The sequence below is a fragment of the Ovis canadensis genome, chromosome 10 (genome assembly GCF_042477335.2).
Source record: "Ovis canadensis isolate MfBH-ARS-UI-01 breed Bighorn chromosome 10, ARS-UI_OviCan_v2, whole genome shotgun sequence".
NCBI lineage: Eukaryota > Metazoa > Chordata > Mammalia > Artiodactyla > Bovidae > Ovis > Ovis canadensis.
In genome coordinates this window covers 46,301,941-46,322,827 of record NC_091254.1, presented here as the reverse complement: position 1 = coordinate 46,322,827, position 20,887 = coordinate 46,301,941, and the positions used below count along the sequence as shown (strand labels likewise).

At 42.5% G+C, this 20,887-nt stretch overlaps 1 protein-coding gene across 3 annotated transcripts in view; it reads right to left on the bottom strand.

Moving 5' to 3' along the window:
- Window positions 1–2,205: 2,205 nt before the first annotated feature.
- Window positions 2,206–20,887, bottom strand: part of FLT3 (fms related receptor tyrosine kinase 3) — a 67,684-nt gene continuing 49,002 nt past the window's right edge. The window contains exons 16-24 of one of the 3 annotated variants that reach the window (XM_069601666.1): window positions 16,569–16,679; window positions 15,008–15,161; window positions 13,178–13,260; window positions 11,458–11,585; window positions 8,158–8,280; window positions 5,421–5,532; window positions 5,055–5,154; window positions 4,540–4,645; window positions 2,206–2,773 (exon numbers count right to left, since the gene is read on the bottom strand). In XM_069601666.1, the coding sequence (XP_069457767.1) occupies window positions 2,651–2,773; window positions 4,540–4,645; window positions 5,055–5,154; window positions 5,421–5,532; window positions 8,158–8,280; window positions 11,458–11,585; window positions 13,178–13,260; window positions 15,008–15,161; window positions 16,569–16,679 (1,040 nt within the window). In that variant the 3' untranslated portion in view covers window positions 2,206–2,650. The remainder of the gene's footprint in view (window positions 2,774–4,539; window positions 4,646–5,054; window positions 5,155–5,420; window positions 5,533–8,157; window positions 8,281–11,457; window positions 11,586–13,177; window positions 13,261–15,007; window positions 15,162–16,568; window positions 16,680–20,887) is intronic. The other 2 variants (XM_069601668.1, XM_069601667.1) reach the window with 2 other exon arrangements.

The window sequence follows — 20,887 nt, the reverse complement described above, 5'->3', positions numbered from 1 at the left end:
CAGGCTATACTTCAAAGCCACAGTCATCAAGACAGTATGGTACTGGCACAAAGACAGAAATATAGATCAATGGAACAAAATAGAAAGCCCAGAGATAAATCCACACACCTATGGACAACTTATCTTCGACAAAGGAGGCAAGAGAATACAATGGATTAAAGACAATCTCTTTAACAAGTGGCGCTAGGAAAACTGGTCAACCACTTGTAAAAGAATGACACTAGAACACTTTCTAACACCATACACAAAAATAAACTCAAAATGGATTAAAGATCTAAACGTAAGACCAGAAACTATAAAACTCCTAGAGGAGAACATAGGCAAAACACTCTCCGACATAAATCACAGCAGGATCCTCTATGACCCACCTCCCAGGATATTGGAAATAAAAGCAAAAATAAACAAATGGGATCTAATTAAAATTAAAAGCTTCTGCACAACAAAGGAAACTATAAGCAAGGTAAAAAGACAGCCTTCGGAATGGGAGAAAATAATAGCAAATGAAGCAACTGACAAACAACTAATCTCAAAAATATACAAGCAAAAAAAAAAAAAAAATACAAGCAACTCCTGCAGCTCAATTCCAGAAAAGTAAACGACCCAATCAAAAAATGGGCCAAAGAACTAAACAGACATTTCTCCAAAGAAGACATACAGATGGCTAATAAACACATGAAAAGATGCTCAACATCACTCATTATCAGAGAAATGCAAATCAAGACCACAATGAGGTACCATTTCACACTGGTCAGAATGGCTGCGATCCAAAAGTCTACAAGCAATAAATGCTGGAGAGGGTGTGGAGAAAAGGGAACCCTCTTACACTGTTGGTGGGAATGCAAACTAGTACAGCCACTATGGAGAACAGTGTGGAGACTCCTTAAAAAACTGGAAATAGAACTGCCTTATGACCCAGCAATCCCACTGCTGGGCATACATGCTTAGGAAACCAGAATTGAAAGAGACACATGTACCCCAATGTTCATCGCAGCATTGTTTATAACAGCCAGGACATGGAAGCAACCTAGATGTCCATCAGCAGATGAATGGATAAGAAAGCTGAGGTACATATACACAATGGAGTATTACTCAGCCATTAAAAAGAATACATTTGAATTAGTTCTAATGAGGTGGATGAAACTGGAGCCAATTATACAGAGTGAAGCAAGCCAGAAAACACCAGTACAGCATACTAACACATACATATGGAATTTAAAAAAAGAAGAAAAAAAGGTTATTATTTTTTTTAATTTTATTGAAGTCTACTTGATTTAAAATATTGTGTTAATTTCTGTTGTAGAGCCAAGTGAAAAGTCATACATATATATATTCTTTTTCATATTCTTTTCTATTATGGTTTATCACAGGATGTTGAATATAGTGCTGTGTTATACAGCAGGATCTTGTTGCTTGTCCATCCTGTTATACTGGTTTGCATCTGCTAATCACAAGCTCCCAGTCCTTCCCTCCCCTACCCCCTCTTCTAAGAGGTTTTGAAATGCCATCCTTCCTTGAATTAGGAGTTTGGGATTAGCAGATGCAAACTATTACGTAGAGAATATGGATAAACAAGGTCTAGCTGTAGAACACAGGAAACTGTGATGAACCACAATGAAAAAGAATAAGTAAATAAATAACTGAATCATTTTGCTGTATGGCAGAAATTAACACTGCATTGTAAAGCAACTGTACTTCAACAAAATAAGTTTAAAAGATAAAATAAATGCCATCCTCCCTAAGAAAAGATTGCCTTTTCAATATCATAGTTGGTACATACAAAAGCTATGTTATTAAGGAGGAGTTATGGTTTTATCTGTGAAGCCATGACCCCACCCAACCCCTAAAAACTTCAAATGTCATCATGTGAAAATGAGTAAATAGTGTTAACTGTATAATCACAACTCCATGTAACATCATGAGTGAATCTCAGCATAATGTTGTTTTGTGTTTTTGTTTCTAAAAGGAAGTAGGCTCTGGAAGTCTACAGTGTATGACACCTTTTTTGGGAAAGCTCATGACCATCAGCTGTTCCTCACCCAGTCTAGGGGCAGAAGTCATGGAGCCTTTCAAAAATCTGATGAAGGAATCAGCCTTCTTCAAAGGAAAAAAACACACAGGCACAAGCAACATATCTCACAGGGTTTCAGGAGGTTCATGACTTGCATTAAGTCTCACTCTAAATCTGCCATGTAAACAACTCAATAATGAACATTTCTATAGTAGAAATTTTATTTCCATTCATAAAATATATCACTAAATAGCTGAAAAAGTTACATATTATTTTAAAACAGATTTAAAAAATCATATTAGCTTTTCCTTAGCAAAATGCTTTTGTCTTCTGTATTTACAAGAGTATACTATACTTCAGGTAGACAATTTTCACTCAAGCCAGCCTGGGAAGGCCTTTGGATGAAGGTAGATGCTTCAGTAACGTTACAGCTCTTCTTGCCTTGTGCAAAGGATGACTGGATTTTACAAAAGTCCCTTTGGAAACAAGAGTAAATACAGAGAGCTTCTAGAGAAAAGTCCAGCAAAGCAGCAGTTGAGAATATATTTTCACTTAGTGATGAAATTAATCTTATTTTGGTAATCTATACAACCTATTTAAGGTAGGCAGGGGGGATGAGGTCCTTAAGACTAAATCGTTTCTCTAGGAATCTTCAGTGTGAACCTGAGGAGAGGGTAGCCCCAAGTCCACCTCTCTGCTGTAAGGTCGCCTGTTTTGGTAAACAGAAGGACGCTCTGAAACACGGCCATCCATGTTCTGATACATCTGTGTGTGGGAAAGAGATGGACACACATCACCACCTAATGACTAAGACTGCCGAGTCACATGCCTACATTGCAAATTGTTACTTGCTTTTATTACATGTAGATCATAGAGGATAGTCTACATATTAATGGACAAAGCAAATGTGGTCCTTTTATTAAGGGAGAAATCAAGTCATAGTCAAATATTTTATTTCATTATTGCTTCTTCTCTTAGATATAGAATCTCAGTCTAGAAATGCTAAAGCCATGCAGAAAAACCATAAAAGAGAAAGGCCATTTGTATAAAGAATGGATAAACAACAAGGTCCTACCTGTACAGAACAGGGCACTATATTCAATATCTACGATTAAGCCAAAATGGAAAAGAAAATGAAGAAGAATGCATATATATGTATATCTCAATCACCTTGCTGTACAGCAGAAATTAACCCAGTGTTGTAAATCAGCTATATTTCAAATAAAATAAATTTTTTTAAAAAAGAGAAAGTCCCCCAAAGAGATCTGTTCTTTATACAATAAATACAGAGAACAGATTTCTTGGTTTTCACTTGGGAGTTTAGTGACTTTAAAATTTTTGTTCAAATGAAAACAGCTCCACTTTTTTGTCTCACTGTAACGTTAATACACATTCAGATAGATAAACTAAGCAATCGTTGGTCAGTCGCTAAGTTGTGTCCGACTCTTTGTGAACCCATGGACTGCAGCACACCAGGCTTCCCTGTCCTTCATTATCTCCAGGAGTTTGCTTAGACTCATGTCCATTGAGTCGGTGATGCTATCTAACCATCTCATCCTTTGCCACCTCTTACCCCTTTCTCGTTTTGCCTTCTAAGCGATATAGACAGATACATGGGAGAAAAAAAGCTGAAATCACCATTACAGTAGATAGCTGTTCAAACACAATTTTGTCTCAGGAGGCTCGGACAGCAGATTCTGTTGTAGATCCTTGTTAAAAATTACTGATATGTCCTTCCTATGTTACATGTATTACATCTTTTCACTATTTACTACACATGGGCACTTCTCATCTTTTTAATGGCAGCCTAGGGTTTCACAGTACTCATGTACCATAGTTAAGCTTTTGATGAACTGGTCATAGCTGACCAACTGAAAAGTGCACACATGACCTTGTCTGTCTTTGGGCTAAATTGTTGTTTAGTTGCTAAGTTGTGTCTGACTCTTTTGCGACCCCATGGACTATAGCCCGCCAGGCTCCTCTGTTCATAGGATTTCCCAGGCAACAATACTGCAGTGGGTTGCCATTTCCTGCTCTAGGTGATCTTCCCAATTCAGGGCTGGGACCTGTGTCTCCTGCATTGGCAGGCAGATTCTTTACCACTGAGCCACCTGAGAAGCCCAGGCTCCCAGAACTCCAGGCCTGTGCTCTTTATTACCTGATTGAGTTGTACAGTTATTCCATGTGAAGGCTTGCTGTCGAGTTAGGAGAGCTCAGTGCCGTTTAGAGACAGGGATTACATTCTATTTTCTGGTCTCGTCCTCTGCACTGGTCACATAAAAGCACTTAACTTCTTAATCAATTGATCGAAATTTTCAGGAAAAGCCTTTTTAAATATTTTCCCCTTAAAATACTTGTCCACAAGCATATCTAACCACATATAACTTTTAAGGAGTGATCAAGACCAATTGTGATGAGGAAGGCAGCTTGGTAACTAAATTTAGTGCTTAGCAAATCAGCCATGAGAGTTCTGAGTGGTGGAGTTCTTTCCTTCCTAAGGATGTTTTATGAAATACTGTACTGCTACCTACCGCTTCTTCTGCATCTGCCAGCTGACACCCTAAAAATGAACTCAGGTTAGGGAAGGATGGTCGTTTCCTGGAGTCAAAAGCCCAGCAGGATTGCATTATAAAGTATCTGCAAAGACAACAGAACAGGAGCAAGACAGGAAATCTTGGGTGACTTTCCACTTAACAAAGCACCATTTACTACTGCTGAGCGACTTATTTATGGCGTGTTTGTCCTGAGGCAAGTACTGTCCTAGACTTAGAACTCATATCAGAAAGGACAAATTAGATGATGCCTTTGGACAAATACAGTGTGGATCAGAATTCAGAAGGGTCCCTCAGGTAAAAACTGAAACGGAGAAAAAGGTTCAGTTGTGTTCAGAAATTCCTGAAACCAAAAGGAAGAATTTCTTTTTCTTTTTTTAAAGGAACCATGGGAACTTCATGCTACGGAGTTTTACTTTTTTTCTCATGCGCTGGGAACTAGACAGACTGTACATTTCTGATTCCAGCCACTTTTCAATCCAAGCTGTACTTACATTTCTTCTGTGGCATAAAATGGCTGGTCCATCTTGAACCCACTCTGGATGAGTTTGTAGAAGTTAGCATCAGCCGGAATCCCGGGGTAAGGATTGACACCTGGAAAAACAGGGGAGCATATGACCACCCGCTCACCCTTCATTTCTTTATCATTTATTCAATCAGCAAACACACGGATCCTTGCTTCCTAGACCAGCACTGCGAGGACAGACAGACACCAGCGATAAACATAAAGGGGCTCAGGCTGCAACAGAAGACTGGGGGTGCTCTGGGAAGGGGCGTTTTCCTCCACCATTTGAAATAGGAGCTGGGGAGGGGGTGCAGAGGGCACAGAATGCAAAAGCCCAGGGAACTGCGAGTCTTACCAAGCGAGAATATTTCCCAGAGTAATATTCCGTATGACCAGACATCGCTTTTAATTGTGTAGATGCCCTCAAACAAGCTTTCAGGAGCCATCCACTTCACAGGCAGACGGGCCTGCATAAAACCCAAGCAGAGGTCGATGGTGAATTTTCCACGAATAAACATCCCTTCTTTCCTCCAGTTAGTGAGATGATCACCTTTGTTTTCTCCCAAGAGTTAGTCACTCTGGCCTGTCTGACTCTTTGCAACCCCATGGACTGTAGCCCGCCAGGCTCCTCTGTCCATGGGACTCTCCAGGCAAGAATGCTGGAATGGGTTTTGCCATGCCTGCCTCCAGGGGATCTTCCTGACCCAGGGATCCAACCTACATCTCCAGCATTGCAGGCGATTCTTTACCATCTGAGCCACCAGGGAAGTCCATTCTCTCCCTAAGGGCACTCTTACTGCCTCCCTGAGAAAATCTTATTTCCCAAGGGGACGTTTCTCACTGTCAAATTAATACTGTAACACATTAGCCTTAGACAAACAAACTTTTTATTTCTTTAAAACTCAAGCTTGCATTTGGGGTTGGTAAGTTTCCAGTAGACTTTCCCTCCCCATCCCCACCTCCCTCCCCTCCCCCTCCCCCCAGTGAGGAGCAGCCAGTCACTTCCTCATAGGTAAGTGGATGCTGGTGAATTAGTGGAATATTTTGTCAAAGCATTTCTTGGAAGAACTTTAGTGGAAATCTCATCCACAGGAATGCGGTGAGGTAGCACACGACATGGCTCCCAGAAATGACACCAGGTGGCGTCTGTGGCTTCAGTCATTCCCAGTAGCTTGAAAGCAGAGTTTCAAATGCGTGTAGCCTCAGATTAGAATCAAGACACAGGGACAGATAGGTTCCTGGGGCTGAGAGTTTTGAAGTGTTCTCTGTTTCATGGATTGAGAACCCTTCACCAAGCACGTTTAATCTGCCAAGTAAAATCAAAGCTCAAGAAAGAAACCCTGTTTTAAATCCTTTTCAAAAGGATGAGCTGGGAGAATCAAGCTGGCCAGTCTGGTTCTTTTGATTCATTAAAGGAATTAATTGTGGTTCCAAATGGAATTGGCTTTCCTGCTTAAGAAACCACCAGCTAGGAGGGTGACGACTTCAAAGCCATTAGTTCATCCTATTTATGACTGCAGGTACAATAAGGCAGGCACAGATCCAAACTCAGCTGAGTGTCTGATTCTAGTGGGAACACAGTTTAATTTGATTTGTAACCTTTATTGTATGTTTACCCTCCACAGACCCTTTCTTCCCTGTTGGTTTTGTTAGTTTATTCCCACAGTGCTACGAGGTAAATGAGTAATCCTCATGGGAAACACTGAATCACTGTGGTTGTGCATAGACTGTGGCTTAGACCATTCACGACCTAACCTGTGCGCTGTGCAATATTCAGCAAGTGACGTTTCTGTGCCCGTCTCCTCAACCACAAAAGGGTACTTTAAGGACTGAGTCAATACCTGGAATACTTAGCGTAGCACTTAGCACCCGGTAACCACAATACCAGCATTCATTGTCATTATTCTTACTTCAAGAGTAGGGACAATAAAGCAGATAGAAATCATAAAAATGAATAGCTAGAAAGAAGAGGAGCTGAAATCCAGGTATTGTAATTCTTAAAAACCATATTCGTTCAGCTATACGCAATTTCATCATCTTTTAGGAGTACTTTTAGTTCTCTTATAAGTAATATACCTGTCCTCAGTTTTTTAACAGCAGATTCAGTAATGTTTTGGCTTCCCAGGTGAGTCTGTGGTAAAGAACCTGCCTGCAGGAGAATTGAACCGCCTGAGGGCTCAGTCCCTGTGTTGGGAAGATCCCCTGGAAGAGGAAATGGGAACCCTTTCCAGCATCCTTGCCTAGAAAATCCCACGGACAAAAGAGCCTGGTGGGCCTCAGTTCACGGGGGTCACAAATCAGACACCAGTGAGCACACAAACGCAAACATCAGTGATGGCTTAGGTGTCCTTGCATAACAGTAACAGGATGACAAATATTCGGCAACTAACATTTGATTTAAATACTGTTCCTTTTTAAAATGTACAATGTACATTTAATGTTTAATTTATATGTATTGTAAATGCTGTCTTGTGATGATTACCTATTCTCATGATCGAAAGTATAACACAATTGTCACTTTATAGCTAAAGGAAATAAAATGAGTACAAGTAACAAGATTTTTTTTTTTTAAGTGTGGACTGCACTCTAAGGCCCTAATTGATATGATAGGTGTGATGCCATTTTGTTCAACTTTTGTTACAGATGAGATAGTCCCTGATGCTGCAGAAAAAACTCTTCGAAGCATAAGGAAGTAGACTGCTGGGAGGAAGTTTTCTGAAGTTATCATAAATCACAAATGCACCACTGTGAGTGCAGATATTTAGATTAGCAATGACAAAACCAAATGTAGAGCACAGGAAACTATACTTGTGATAAACCATGATGGAAAAGAATATGAAAAAGAATGTATATACACATATATATATATGCATAACTGAGTCACTTTGCTGTACAGTAACACAACATTCTAATTCTACTATATTTCAAGAGTACAGCAAAGTAGTTCAGTTATGCATATACATATGTGTATATATACATTCTTTTTCATATTCTTTTCCATCATAATTCAATGAAAAAGAATAAAATTATATTAAGTAAAATAAAACTCCCCCCCAAACAGGATAATACTACATAAGAAAGAGGAATCTCACATTTCCCCTGATGACGTAGTTGGAATCACTCATAATATCCCGAGCCAGCCCAAAATCAGCGATCTTCGCCACTTTCCCGTGGGTCACCAGGACATTCCTGGCTGCCAGGTCTCTGTGAAGACACTAGAAAGAACAAGACGGGAGTGTGTTTTACCGGGTTGTATGTTTTCACAGAGGACAATCTTTCCTATCATTTCAAGTTCAGTAGGACTTACAGAGGGCTTCCCTGATGGCTCAGATGGTAAAGAATCTGCCTGCAATGCAAGAGCTGCGGGAGACTTGGGTTCGATCCCCGGGTTGGGAAGATACTTTGGAGGAGGAAATGGCAACCCACTCCAGTGTTCTTGCCTGGAGAATCCCAGGGACGGGGGAGCCTGGTGGGCTGCTGTCTATGCGGTCCGCCCAGAGTCAGACACAACTGATGCAGCTGAGCCCACAGGAGTCACAGATGATGGAAGGGCAGATCATAGAGGCATCTTATCTTTACTGAGTCCTGAGCAATCATCACAATGGGTAACACAGTGTTTGCACAAGTCAGCTGTTGTGGCTGCAGCCACTGGTGCTCCTTGGGGAACATTCCCAGAGGCCAAGGGGCCAGGTGCTGAGAAAGCAGGTCAAGCAAACCAGGTGCACGTCTGGCTGTAAATGAGACACAGCAGCCCGGCCTCTGCTGGGCTCCAAAAGGGGTGCAGGAGCTTCTGGCAGAGACAAGCATGTTTCTCCTGACTGGAATGGAAAATAGCTTTGACAATAAAATGGCACAATATATTTTTAAAAATTCGGGAAAAATACTAGAAGTTTGGAAAGGCTGACTGAAGTGGAATGAGAAGCAGCCCTGGGCTTCCCTGGTGGCTCAATGGTAAAGAATCTGCCTGCCAGGATTTTCCTGGTTGTCCAGTGGCTAAAACTCCACGCTCCCAATGGAGGGGACCCACGTTCGATCCGTGGTCAGGGAACTAGATCCCACATGCTGCAACTAAATATCTTGCACGCTGCATCAAAGATGCCGCTTATCACAACCAAGACCTGGCACACCCAAATAAGTAAAAAAAAAAAAAAAAAAAAAAAAGAATCCACCTGCCAATGCAGGGGACACAGGTTCAATCCCTGATCTGGGAGCAACTAAGCCTCAGTGTCACAACTATTGAGCCTGTACTCTACAGCCTGGGGGCCACAACTACTAAAAAATTATTTTTTTTCTCCAAAATATTACAAAATAAAATCTCTGCCAGCCCCAGCATGAATTCTGTTCAGAAAATCTTTTCTGCACGGCCTCTCCATCCTTGGGTCTGACATGCCTGTTTCTCCCCTGGGTTCCCAGAACTTAGCTGAACATAGTATTTGTCTAGTCTAGTAGCATCTCTGCTTTCTTTTTCTCTCCATCAGAGATAAGACCTGCCTCTGTATCTTGGCACCTGTCATGGTGCCTGGCACCGGTCAGCAGGCAATGCAGGATGGATTCATGCAGCCGCGGAGGAAACCAAGGGGCAGCCAGGGAAGTAGGGAGGAAACAAAGGGAAGAGAGTGACTCAGAGGGACCTGCCTAGAGGGAAAACAGGGGAGAGAGTTCCAAAAAAGCAGATATGCTGCAAACATTCTTATTAAAACAAGCCCAGGGGGGAAAAAGGCAGTGCCCCTTGATCTCCAATTGTGAGTAGTTTGAATATTTACCTAACAACAGGCAACCGGGTCCCACAACAGGTCCAGCAACCGGGCTGGACCATCTAGGGAGATGCCATCAGCGTGTGTAAAGAAACTGGTGAAAGCGCTATTGCAGATGCAGGCATGAGAGAGGGACTCAGCAGCACGCTGTGAAGACAGGAGAGGAATATGTCCCGGGATGAGGGGTAGGGAAGGATTAGGAGACAGCGATTCTTTTAACTATAGAGCGGGGATGCCCAACGTTGGAAAAGCAAAGCAGGGACATCAACATATATTGATTGGGTTGGCCAAAAAGTCTATTTGGATTTTTCCTTTACGTCCTATGGAAAAAACCCGAACGAACTTTTGGGCCAACCAATACTTTCAACATCCACAAAAGAAAAAAAAAAAACAATTTAGGATTCTAATTGGGGTTAACTAGAATTAATCTGGAGAGAACTGACTTTTAAACATAGAATCTCTCCTCTATGAACAAAACAGAACTCATTATTCAGGTCTCCCTTTTTGCCCTTTAACTGAGTTTCACACATTTCTTCATGTAGATCTTACATGTTTCTTGTTTATTTCAACCTGTTTCATAGCTTGGTTGTTCTTGTGAATAGAAATTTTTCCTGTCCTTCAAAGCTACTGATTTATTCCAGGTTCATCTTTTTCTTAAACCTGGGATATAGTCGACGTAATACATTATATTAGAGACAGCACATTTTTTAAATTTTCATTTATTTATTTATGAAATTTTTTGGCCACTCCACCTGGCATGTGGGATTAGTTCCCTGACCAGGGATCGAACCTGAATCCCCTGTGGTGGAAATGTGGAGTCTTAACCACTGGACCACCAGGGAAGTCCCTGAGACAGTACATTATTAAAGAAAGAAAGAAAAAAGTTGAAATTATTCTCTTCAAATTCAGGGAGAAAAGCGGCGAGTGCAAAGGGGCACGGAGGAAAGGGAGGGAGAGACTAGGAGACACAAAAGGAAAAGGTAATGGGGAAGGAAGAAGTTGGGGAAATAAAGAGAAAGTAAGACGGTAAGCACAGGAGAGCAAGTAGCCAGAGAAGTGGCTTGCAGGTCAGCTTACAGGCAGCAGACATTTGACGTGTCAGAGAAAGGGCAGGGCTGAAAGACTACTATAGAAAGAATGCAAAATTAGGGTAGAGTCCCTGGAATGAGGATGCTCTGAGGTGTCTATGTAGCAGCCCCAGTGGATTAGCAGGCTCTCATAGCAGACACAGGTGGCCAGGAACAAGGCCCCCAGGATCTGAACCTCCACTCATCCCCTGGGTCAAACACAGGACACAGGCTGAACAACCTGCAGTGACTATCTTGGCCACGACTATACGTGGCATCGAGGTGGGATTCCTGAGGACCTCCTGTCTGGAAGTTTCAGGGACTTTGGGCAGCCTGAGAGGCTTGGGATAGCCATCATGGAATAAGGGATCCCAGACCTTTATACTATAATTAGCCAAGAGCCCCAGTAACATATTAGGTGACTTCAACAGTGAACAGGAGGGAAAGACAGACTTGAAGGGTTGCAAGTTAAAATAAACAAGAAAAAAAAAAAAAACAAAACCCAACCAGCACCTCTTCTTCCAAATTATCTTTTTGTTGTTGTGAGTTTTGCCTTTAAAAAGGAGCTTACCGACTTAAATTCCAGAAATTCCATTCCTTTGGCCACTTGATATGCAAAGCAAAGGAGATCTTCAAAGGTCAGTACATTCAGGTCTTCTTCTTCCTCCAGCCTTTTTTGGTTTTCGTATTCAATTTCATCTGTAAAATAGAACTGGTCCTCATTTTTGCCAAAATGCAAAGAAGCTGCCTTATGGAAGGGGGGAAGGGCACAATAGGGGGAGGGGATTTAAAAGTACAAACTATTATGTATAAAATAAGCTACAAGAATAAATTGCACAACACAAGAAATATAGCTGATACTATATAATGAATATAAATGGAGAAAAACCTTTAAAAATTGTGAAGTACCATATTGTACATCTGTACAATATATATTGTAACATATAATATTGTACATCAGCCATACTTCAAAAAAAAAGTTACTTTATAAATCTCTGTGAGCACCTCATGTACAAATGCAGCTGTTACATCATCTTTCTGGTGGCACCAGGGTTAACCTATTTATGCAGAGTACTGTGAAGCCTAGGAGGCTTCCCAGGCAGCTCAGTGGTGAAGAATCCTCCTGCCAATACAGGAGACATCGGTTTGATCCCCACTTTTTGTCTGAATGACTTTGAACAGCTGAGCCACAATTTTCTCATGTCTAAAAGGAGGCTAATCAAACTTTCCTCATTGGACTCTTAGAAGGATTGACTGGAAAAACATTAAATGCACAAACAGTTCATAAAATGTAGTAGATAATTGGCCTTTCTTTTCCCAACGTGGCAAAAATACCTAGTGCAAAAGAAAAGCATCTGGGACTTCCAGATCCCCTGGAAGATGAAGTGGCAACCATTCCAGTATTCTTGGCAGGATAATTCTGTGGACAGAAGAGCCTGAGGGGCTAGAGTCCATGGGGTTGCAGAGAGTCCGACACGACTGAGCATGCTCACATCTGCATACACGCAGCCTAGGCAGAGTCACCTAAACAGTCTCTTTGATTAGAGGAGTGAATTCTCCAGCTCTTGGGTGATGAATCAGAGGTCTCAGATGCTCTTCTCTCTCTCTCTGTTTTTTTTTTTTTTTGCGGCACCACATGGCTTGGGGGATCTTAGTTCTCCGACCAGGGATTAAACTCAGGCCCCCTGCACTGGAAGCACAAAGTCTTAACCTCTGGACCGCCAGGGAAGTCTCAGATGCCCTTCTTTTGTGCTAGGTAGTTTTGCCACGTTGGGAAAAGAATGACCAATTATCTACCACATATTATGAACTGTTTGTGCATTTAATGTTCTTCTAGTCAATCCTGCTAAGAGTCCAATGAGGAAAGTTTGATTAGCCCCCTTTTACAAGTGAGAAAACTGTGGCTCAGCTGTTCAAAGTCGTCCAGCCAGAAAGTGGGGGAACCCGGGGGTTAACCTGACTTCCATCTGACTCCAGAACTCATCCTTGCTTCCACTTACTAGGAAATAAGTGGCTCTAATTAATTTATGACTTTTAAAAAGAATAACCTGACTGATCAAATAAACCAGCCCTTCATGTTTATCAGCTGAAACATTGACATGAAATTCACAATACATACATTGATGGTTTTTCAATACCTTTAGGGCAAATATGCATTAATGAAGTCTATAGATGATATTAGCAAAGAAAAGCATGCTTTTGCATTTATGCACCTTTAAAAAATATAATAGTAAACACAGAACTTTTGCATCTGTTTCTATTTGGAAGCGCTATTTAGAATAAAATATTACCTTCAGACTGAAATGAATTCCCATTGAACCCTGAGATAGGATCTGAGTCCGGGTGTATTTGAACTTCTCTTGAACCCGGCATACTATTTAAAAAAAAGAAAAGTTATACCGTTATTTATGTTCTTCTGAGTAGAGATTTTATTTTAAAATATACAATTCATCAAAGAAATGAATTCCAATTACAAGTGGGGTTTTAAATTAAAAGCATAGCATCAACATGTCCTTTTCTTGTGTGTGGACATTAAAAACATCTGCGTAATTGAGCTTGTCCATCAAACTAGGTTAAGAGTGATTCCCATTCTCTGTTTGGAATCTTCTGGTTCAAAGAGGACCTCACTCAGTTCTTCCCACAAGCCTACAAGCTGGGTGTCAAAGTCACATTTCATAAAAGAGAAATTAGGCTGGATGAGATAAATACGATTTGCTGAAATAACGAAGCTAATAAGGAGTGTGACTTTCTCTATAAAAGTCTGTGTCATGCAAATCGTCTATAGAAAACTTTCAGTGTTTTATCATCGTTTTTTTTTTCCCAGGTTGGCCTTTGTAAAGCTCATTTCCTTTCCCTGTGAAATTAACAAGTAGTAACACTGAGAATCTCTGTTATGTATAACGTAGAACTCTTCACTGAGGAATTCTGTACGCATGATATACAATGATTCCATTTTTCCAGCATAAGAGTTTACTCTAATTACAATGTCCATATCTTTACAAAATGGCTTAATGATTTCAGACCACAAATATTCCAAAAGTAATTGCTTCATGTTTTTAATATCCAGTGACTGGAATGAATCGAAGGTGCTGAGTTGACCAACACAGTTGTCACTAACCAAAGACTATTGGTCACAGGACACAGATGACATTACAGAATTCTCTTGGTCTAAGAATATGAACTGAGAAATGAGCACAGAAGGGAATATTGTTGTGAATCATTAAGGGCAGCTGCACAAAGACATGCCTGGGGTCTCCATGGGGTCCCCGGCTTCAGGATGTTAGTTTGTCTCAGCGCTAGAAGGCCAGAGGCATGTGCAGAAACATACATGCCAAGAAAACAAGGAATCTCAAATGCACCCTCCATACATCCCCCCACAAAGTTAAAAGTCTTTAACAAATCCACCTCTAGAAAAAGGGACAGCTTTCATGCAGGAGGGAAATAGAAATGCACTAGAGATTGAGGACCATTCTATCAGAGCACCTGTGAATTCACTCTGAGAAGGGTGTTATTGAGCTACAACGTTCAAGTAATCAGCAAGAAATGTCTAAGGATGAGGATGAGCGTTCTGCCAAACCTACAGCCTGTGGGGACCACGAACCACTCAGGAGCCCACGGATGGCAGAGCACAGAGATGAACGTCACCCCGACTTTATTTTGCTCCCATCGTTATGCCAATCAATCCATCCTAATTTTTCAAAATCCATTTTATGACTTTAGAGCTCTTTTGTGCAATACTCCTAGGACCTGCACTACTTTCTAGGAATATAACAGGGGCTTTGGGAAAGGCGCTCTTTCTTCCTACCAATATCCATATGTCAACCAGGAGGCCTGACAGATTGAATTACACACCTTTCCTAAAACTGAATATATGTCCAGGATGTGATTAGGGGCAAGTGGGCTGAAATCACTGGTTCAGCTACAGGGCCTGTACTGTAGGACAGGGGAAACCTCATTGTTCAAATCAGCAGGGAAACTATGGCAAACATAAATGACCTTCCTAGGTCTTAAAACACACAGACCATGCTGTGCTGGACAGTGGCCCTTAGAAACTGGCTGGTGGGGTGCATTTAACCATCATACTTTGTCTGTTCTGTAATGTATTATTATAAGTCTCTTACCTGGAATTAGGGTGTGATTGGAAAGTGGGATAAAAACTGAAATTATGTTCCTTGAAAATCTCCGTCCACGTCCTGTGAAATTTTTCTCTTTTACTTCTTAGATAGTTGAGAAGGTCACCGTAGCAACAGTATTCAAAAATCAAGTAAATTGGTCCTGAAATAGTGATGGTTTTAATTCCAGGTATACAGACACCGAATAGTTTTTTCAGACATCTGTGTAGCAGAAACCCCACTCTAAGAACTTGGTGGGGAGAGGAGGGAGGACAATTCTCTCTGAACCTATCTCATCTTGGACTTTAAAGTCAATTTCGGTTTTTTGTCCAGACTCTTAGGAAAGCTGTCTCTTCTTGCCTTCCACTTTGGCTCAGCCAATAACCACTGGCCCCCAGGACTCTCCAGTTTACAGTGGATAATAATATGCTGCCTGCACTGGGACCACTTGGTAAATATATGCTGATATGTGGTTTGACTAAGGAGGGAGAAATATATCCCCAGTCACCTCTTAAAGGGCTTCCGACGTGCTGCTAGTGGTAAAGAATCTGCCTGCTAATGCAGGAGACAGCAAGAGATGTGGGTTTGATCCCTGGGTCAGGAAAATCCTCTGGAGGATGGCACAGCAACCCACTCCAGTATTCTTGCCTGGAGATCCCATGGACAGAGGAGCCTGGTGAGCTGCACTGCAAGGGGCTGCAAAGAGTCAGACCTGACTAAAGCGACTTGGCACGCACGCACCTCTTAAATCCATTTTCTCCTTATTTCTGGCTGCTAATCCCAAAGGAGTGATGCTTGGGCACAGGGTTTGGGCACTTCCAGGCAGAAGGGAGAGAATCAGAGCATGGGCTCCACTGAATTCTCAAAGAATAGAGTTTGAAGGCCCTCCATGACTGCACCTTATTTAAGCAGCCCAGTAGGGGCAGTGGCCAAGCTCTGCAGCCAGGGAGAAGCACCTCCTGGGCAAGTAGAGAGAGACACACAAAATGTGCTTGCGACATTGTTATTATTATTTTTTTTAACTTTTTTGCCATGTCATGCCACGAGGCTTGCAGAGTCTTAGTTCCCTGACCAGGAATTGAACCCTGGACACAGCAGTGAAAATGCCACGTCCTAACCACTGGTGGTGGTGGTGGTTCAGTGCCTAAGTCATGTCCGATTCTTTGTGACCCCATGGACTGTAGCCTGCCAGGCTTCTCTGTCCATGAGATTCTCCAGGCAGGAATACTACAGTGGGTTGCCATTTCCTGTTCCAGGGGATCTTCTTGACTGAGGGATAGAACCCGTGTCTCCTCCACTGCAGGCGGATTCTTTACCCAGGGAAGCCCCCTAATCACGGGATAGCCAGGGAACTCCTTTTAAGTAAGTTAGACTTCAATGACATTGCCCAGTGAAGACTGGCGTTGTCTACACTGATGCATCTAACCCTGAAGCACTGTATGTCTAATCCCACTCGGGTTTGGGGGCCCACACTGTGACTGCGAAAAGGAGAGAAACAGGACAATAAACACCATCTTTGTCTCCAGGCTAAAATGTTTTCTTCTAGGTGACCTGAGTGGGAACCGGTTACCTGACAGGGTGCACGCCCCCAGGAGATTCACGATATTCTCGTGGCTGCCCAGGTGGGTCATCATTTTGAGTTCAGACATGAGCGCCTCTCTCTCCGAGCTGTCTGCTTTCTCTGTCAATGGCAGGGCATCACAGATGAAAAATGGAAGTAAAATAGGTATTTTAGATTATTTGATAAATTAAAATCTTCCTCTGTTCAGAGATTTGCATAAGTTTTAAAATATATTCAATAATGCATACATTTTGAATAGTAATACACTATGTTTTAAGGCAGAATTTCAAAGATTGCAGCATGAAAGTTGAATTAAATAATGTGCTTTTTCTATTGAACTTTTCTCTACCTGCAACATAAAAACCTTTAGACTTGACCCTTAAACAAGAAAAGAAAAAAAATAATAACACATGACTTTCCTCCACAGTAGAAGTTAATGAATATGCTGAAGGGAGAAGCATGCTTTTCTTTTTTTTTGACTCTTGGTTTGTTGAAGTCATAGAGTGACAAGATGGGCATGTTAGTGAGGGTTCCAGCCTGTGATCCTGAGATCTAGAACCTTAAATCTGTCAGGAATCCAGCGGTCAGGAGGTCACGCATGCTGCCTGAGTGTTCAGTTGCTAAGTTGGCTCTGACTGTTTCTGACCCTACGGACTGTGTAGCCCTCCAGGTTACTCTGTCCATGGGATTTTCCAGCCAAGGACACTGGAGCAGGTTGCTATTTCCTTTCTTGGGGTTTTTCCCCACCCAGGGATTGAACCCACCAACCCACATTGCCTGCATTGGCAGGCAGATTCTTTACCGCTGAGCAACCTGGGAAGCCTGGTGAGAAGGTCCGAGAGGACCAATTCTCACCGACCAAGTTCTCAAGAAACTCCTTACTTGATAATGAGGACCATCACTGCTGACTAGGCTAGAATGTATCTACTACTTCCCCTGGAGTAAGGCTAGATAGTTTAGCAAATTTTACTTGGCATCTGGCTTAGAAATGTGGCATGGAGGTACTTATTGGTGAATTTAAAGATCTCCTGTCATTGAGGCCAATGTGCCCAGGTAGTCAGGACACCTGCCGCTGCTGGAGGGTGCTGGAGCCCTAGAGGCCAGGGCAGGGTCTCAGGATCCTGCCCACCAGGCACCCACCCCTCTGTTTCTTTACATTCAATGGAGATTTGATTGGCTATTTCTAGGTGTCATTGTTTCATCCTGGAAGATGCTAACCTTTATGCGGCCTTCTAGAGATCCAGTGCATCTACTTTGACTTGTGTAAGCTCTCAGAAGCATCCGGATTTCCAACCTCTTGGCCTAGGAGTGACATCCTTCTCTGAGCACATCAGGACCCACTCTGCATCCCATCTCCCACTGACTCACATTGTACAAGGATTCGTGCCTTTCAGGTGTCCATGTCCTATTCCTCATGACTCAAAGAACATACTTTACAACGACCCTAACTTTTTCAAAGTACTTTCATATACCACTACCTGACTTTCATTCATTCATTCAACAAGTATTTATTGAATGCCTACTAGGCAATGTGTCAGGACTTGGGGGAATAAATAGTAGAAACACACAGCCCCTGTCTTCCTGGAGCTCAGAGCCTCCTTGAAAGGGGAGACAAGTAAATGAATTACAACATAGTGTCGTAAATGCCACATGGCACAAGCGAATCTATTTATGAATCAGAAGCAGACTCACAGACGTAAAGAACAGACTTGTGGTTGCCAAGGAGGAGGCGCATGGGGCAGAGGTGGACTGGGAGTTTGAGGTTAGCAGATGCAAATTATTATCTACGGGATGGATAAGCAACAAGGTCCTACTGTATAGCAGAGGGAACTAAATTCAATATCCTGTGATAAACCATCACGGAAAAGAATATAAAAAATAATGTATACATATGTATAACTGAATCACTTTGCTGTATAGCAGAAACTAATAAAACACTATAAATCAAGTATACTTCAATAAAAATAAAAAATAAATGCCACATGGAAAATGAATGTAGCATGCTGTCCCACACAAGAGGGACACCTAACTCAGACTTGGGGAGGGTGGGAAGGGGATACTAAATGTTTATGCTGAGACCTGAGGGAAAATAGGAGTTAACCAAGTGAACTCAGAGTGGGAAGGATGAGAAAGAAGTCCTGAAGTCACTGGATGGGCCAAGATCAAGAAAGAGGACCACATGGAAGCAACCTAAATGCCCATCAACAGAGGAATGGATAAAGATCAGGTACAATGGAATATTATAAAAAGGCATGAGACAGTGTCATTTGCAGAGACATGGACAGATCTAGAGACAGTCAAACAGTGAAGTAAGTCACAAAGAGAAAAAAAAAAATCATATCACTTATCTGTGAAACCTAGAAAAACAGTACAGGTGAATTTATTTGCAAAGCACACACAGAGAACAAGCTTATAGATACCAAGGGGTGTCAGAGTAGGATGAACTGAGAGATTGGGATTGAAATATACATACTGTTGATACTGTGTATAAAATAGATAACTAATGAGAACCTACTGTAGAGCACAGGGAACTTGACATAATGCTCTGTGGTGACCTAAATGGGAAGGAAATCTAAAAAAGAGGAAATATACGTATATATATAACTGACTCACTTTGCTGTACAGGAGAAACTAATACAACATTGCAAAGCAACTATGTGTGTGCGTGCGCTCAGTTGTATCTGACTCTTTTGCAACCTCATGGACTATAGCCCACCAGCTCCTTCTGTCCATGAAATTCTCCAGGTAAGAATACTGGAGCAGGTTGCCACTTCCTACTCCAGGGTATCTTCCCGACTCAGGGATCAAACCCACGTCTCTTGCGTCTCCTGCATTGGCAGATGGATTTTTTTACCCCTGGGAAACCCCAAAGTAACTATACTCCAGTGAAATTTAAAAAAAGAAAAAGAAAGAGATAGAGGACAGCATTCAAAATATACAGATCTGCCCTTATGAGGCTTGCAGACTACTGGGGCAGCTAACACACTAGCTAAATAAATAAACAGCCACGTAATTATAGTTGTGATCAATTTTATGGGGGGTGGGGAAAGCCCACAGGGAGCTGAGCTACAGCATCTAGCAAGGAACTTGAGCTCATCTGGGGTGTGAGAGATGGCTTCCCAGAGGAAGTGGTATCTGAGCTGAGATCTACAGGAGCAGGCAGTGATGCCGTGAAAGGGGAAGGGGAAGGATGGATGTGCAAAGGCCCTGAGGTGGGAAGAACAAGGCACTCCAGAGGAACTGAGAGCTGCAAGGGCAGAGGCGAGCTGCAGCCACATCGTGCTGGGCTGTGTGGACTGCGCAAGATGAAAGCAACTGGGAAGATTAAGCAGTAAAATTATGTGATCAGTTCTGCATATCAGAAGTATCACCTGGGCTTCAGAATCCAGAAGGAGGTAAGAGTGCATATAGAGTAGCTTCTTGGAAGGCTGGTGCATCCATTCGGAAGAGACAGGCAGTAACAGAGGTTAAGAGAAAAGAGGATGGACTCAAGAGGCACCTGCAGGAAGCCTGATAGGAATAGTTACAATGAGGATAGTTTCTAGGATGAGTCAGTCCTAGGTTCCTGGTTGGCCCAATTTGGGTAGTCTGTGGCCAGTCACTGGTACTTATAACCAATCGATGAGAGAGGGCCCAAGGGCCAGGGTTGGAAGAGTCCACTTTGGATAGGCTGTCTTTGAGGGACTCTGGAGACATTCAGGCATGTGGACATAACCTGAAGCTTAGCAGGGAGATGCAATCGTGAGAACCACTGGTACACGGGATGAGGTCATGGGCGAGGTGAGACAGCCCTTGAGGGTGAGGAGTGGAAAGGAAAGTGGGACCCGGAGCAAACCTTCAGGAACTCCACGTGAGAGATGGATGAGAAGATGAGGGAGCAGCCAAGGACAGGGCAGCAGTCAGAGGGTGGGAGGAAACCGGAAGAATACGGCGCCATGGAAACTGAAGGAAGAGAGCACATAAAGGTGGAGGGAACCGTCGGTCGCGCCAACTTGTGCTGAAAATGCAAGTTACGTGAGGACAGAAAAATGCCCATTAGACTTAGTTCACGGTGGGGCAGTGGAGGGTGGGGGTCATGATCACTTAGAGCCAGCTGGGGGCGCTCTTGCTAAGTGAATGATGCTCACGGAGGATGTTGGGGAGGGAGGGGTAAGTAACGAGTGGGGATACAGAAGGCACCGATTCCCTCTTCTACCCAGAGTTCATGTCACCAAGTAAGACACACAGCTGCCTGTAGCAATGGTAACCGCAAAGCAGAGAAACACCTAAGCAGACAGAGGAGAGGAAGAGGAGGTGGACTTGAGTTTTACATTCATGACGTAGTGGAC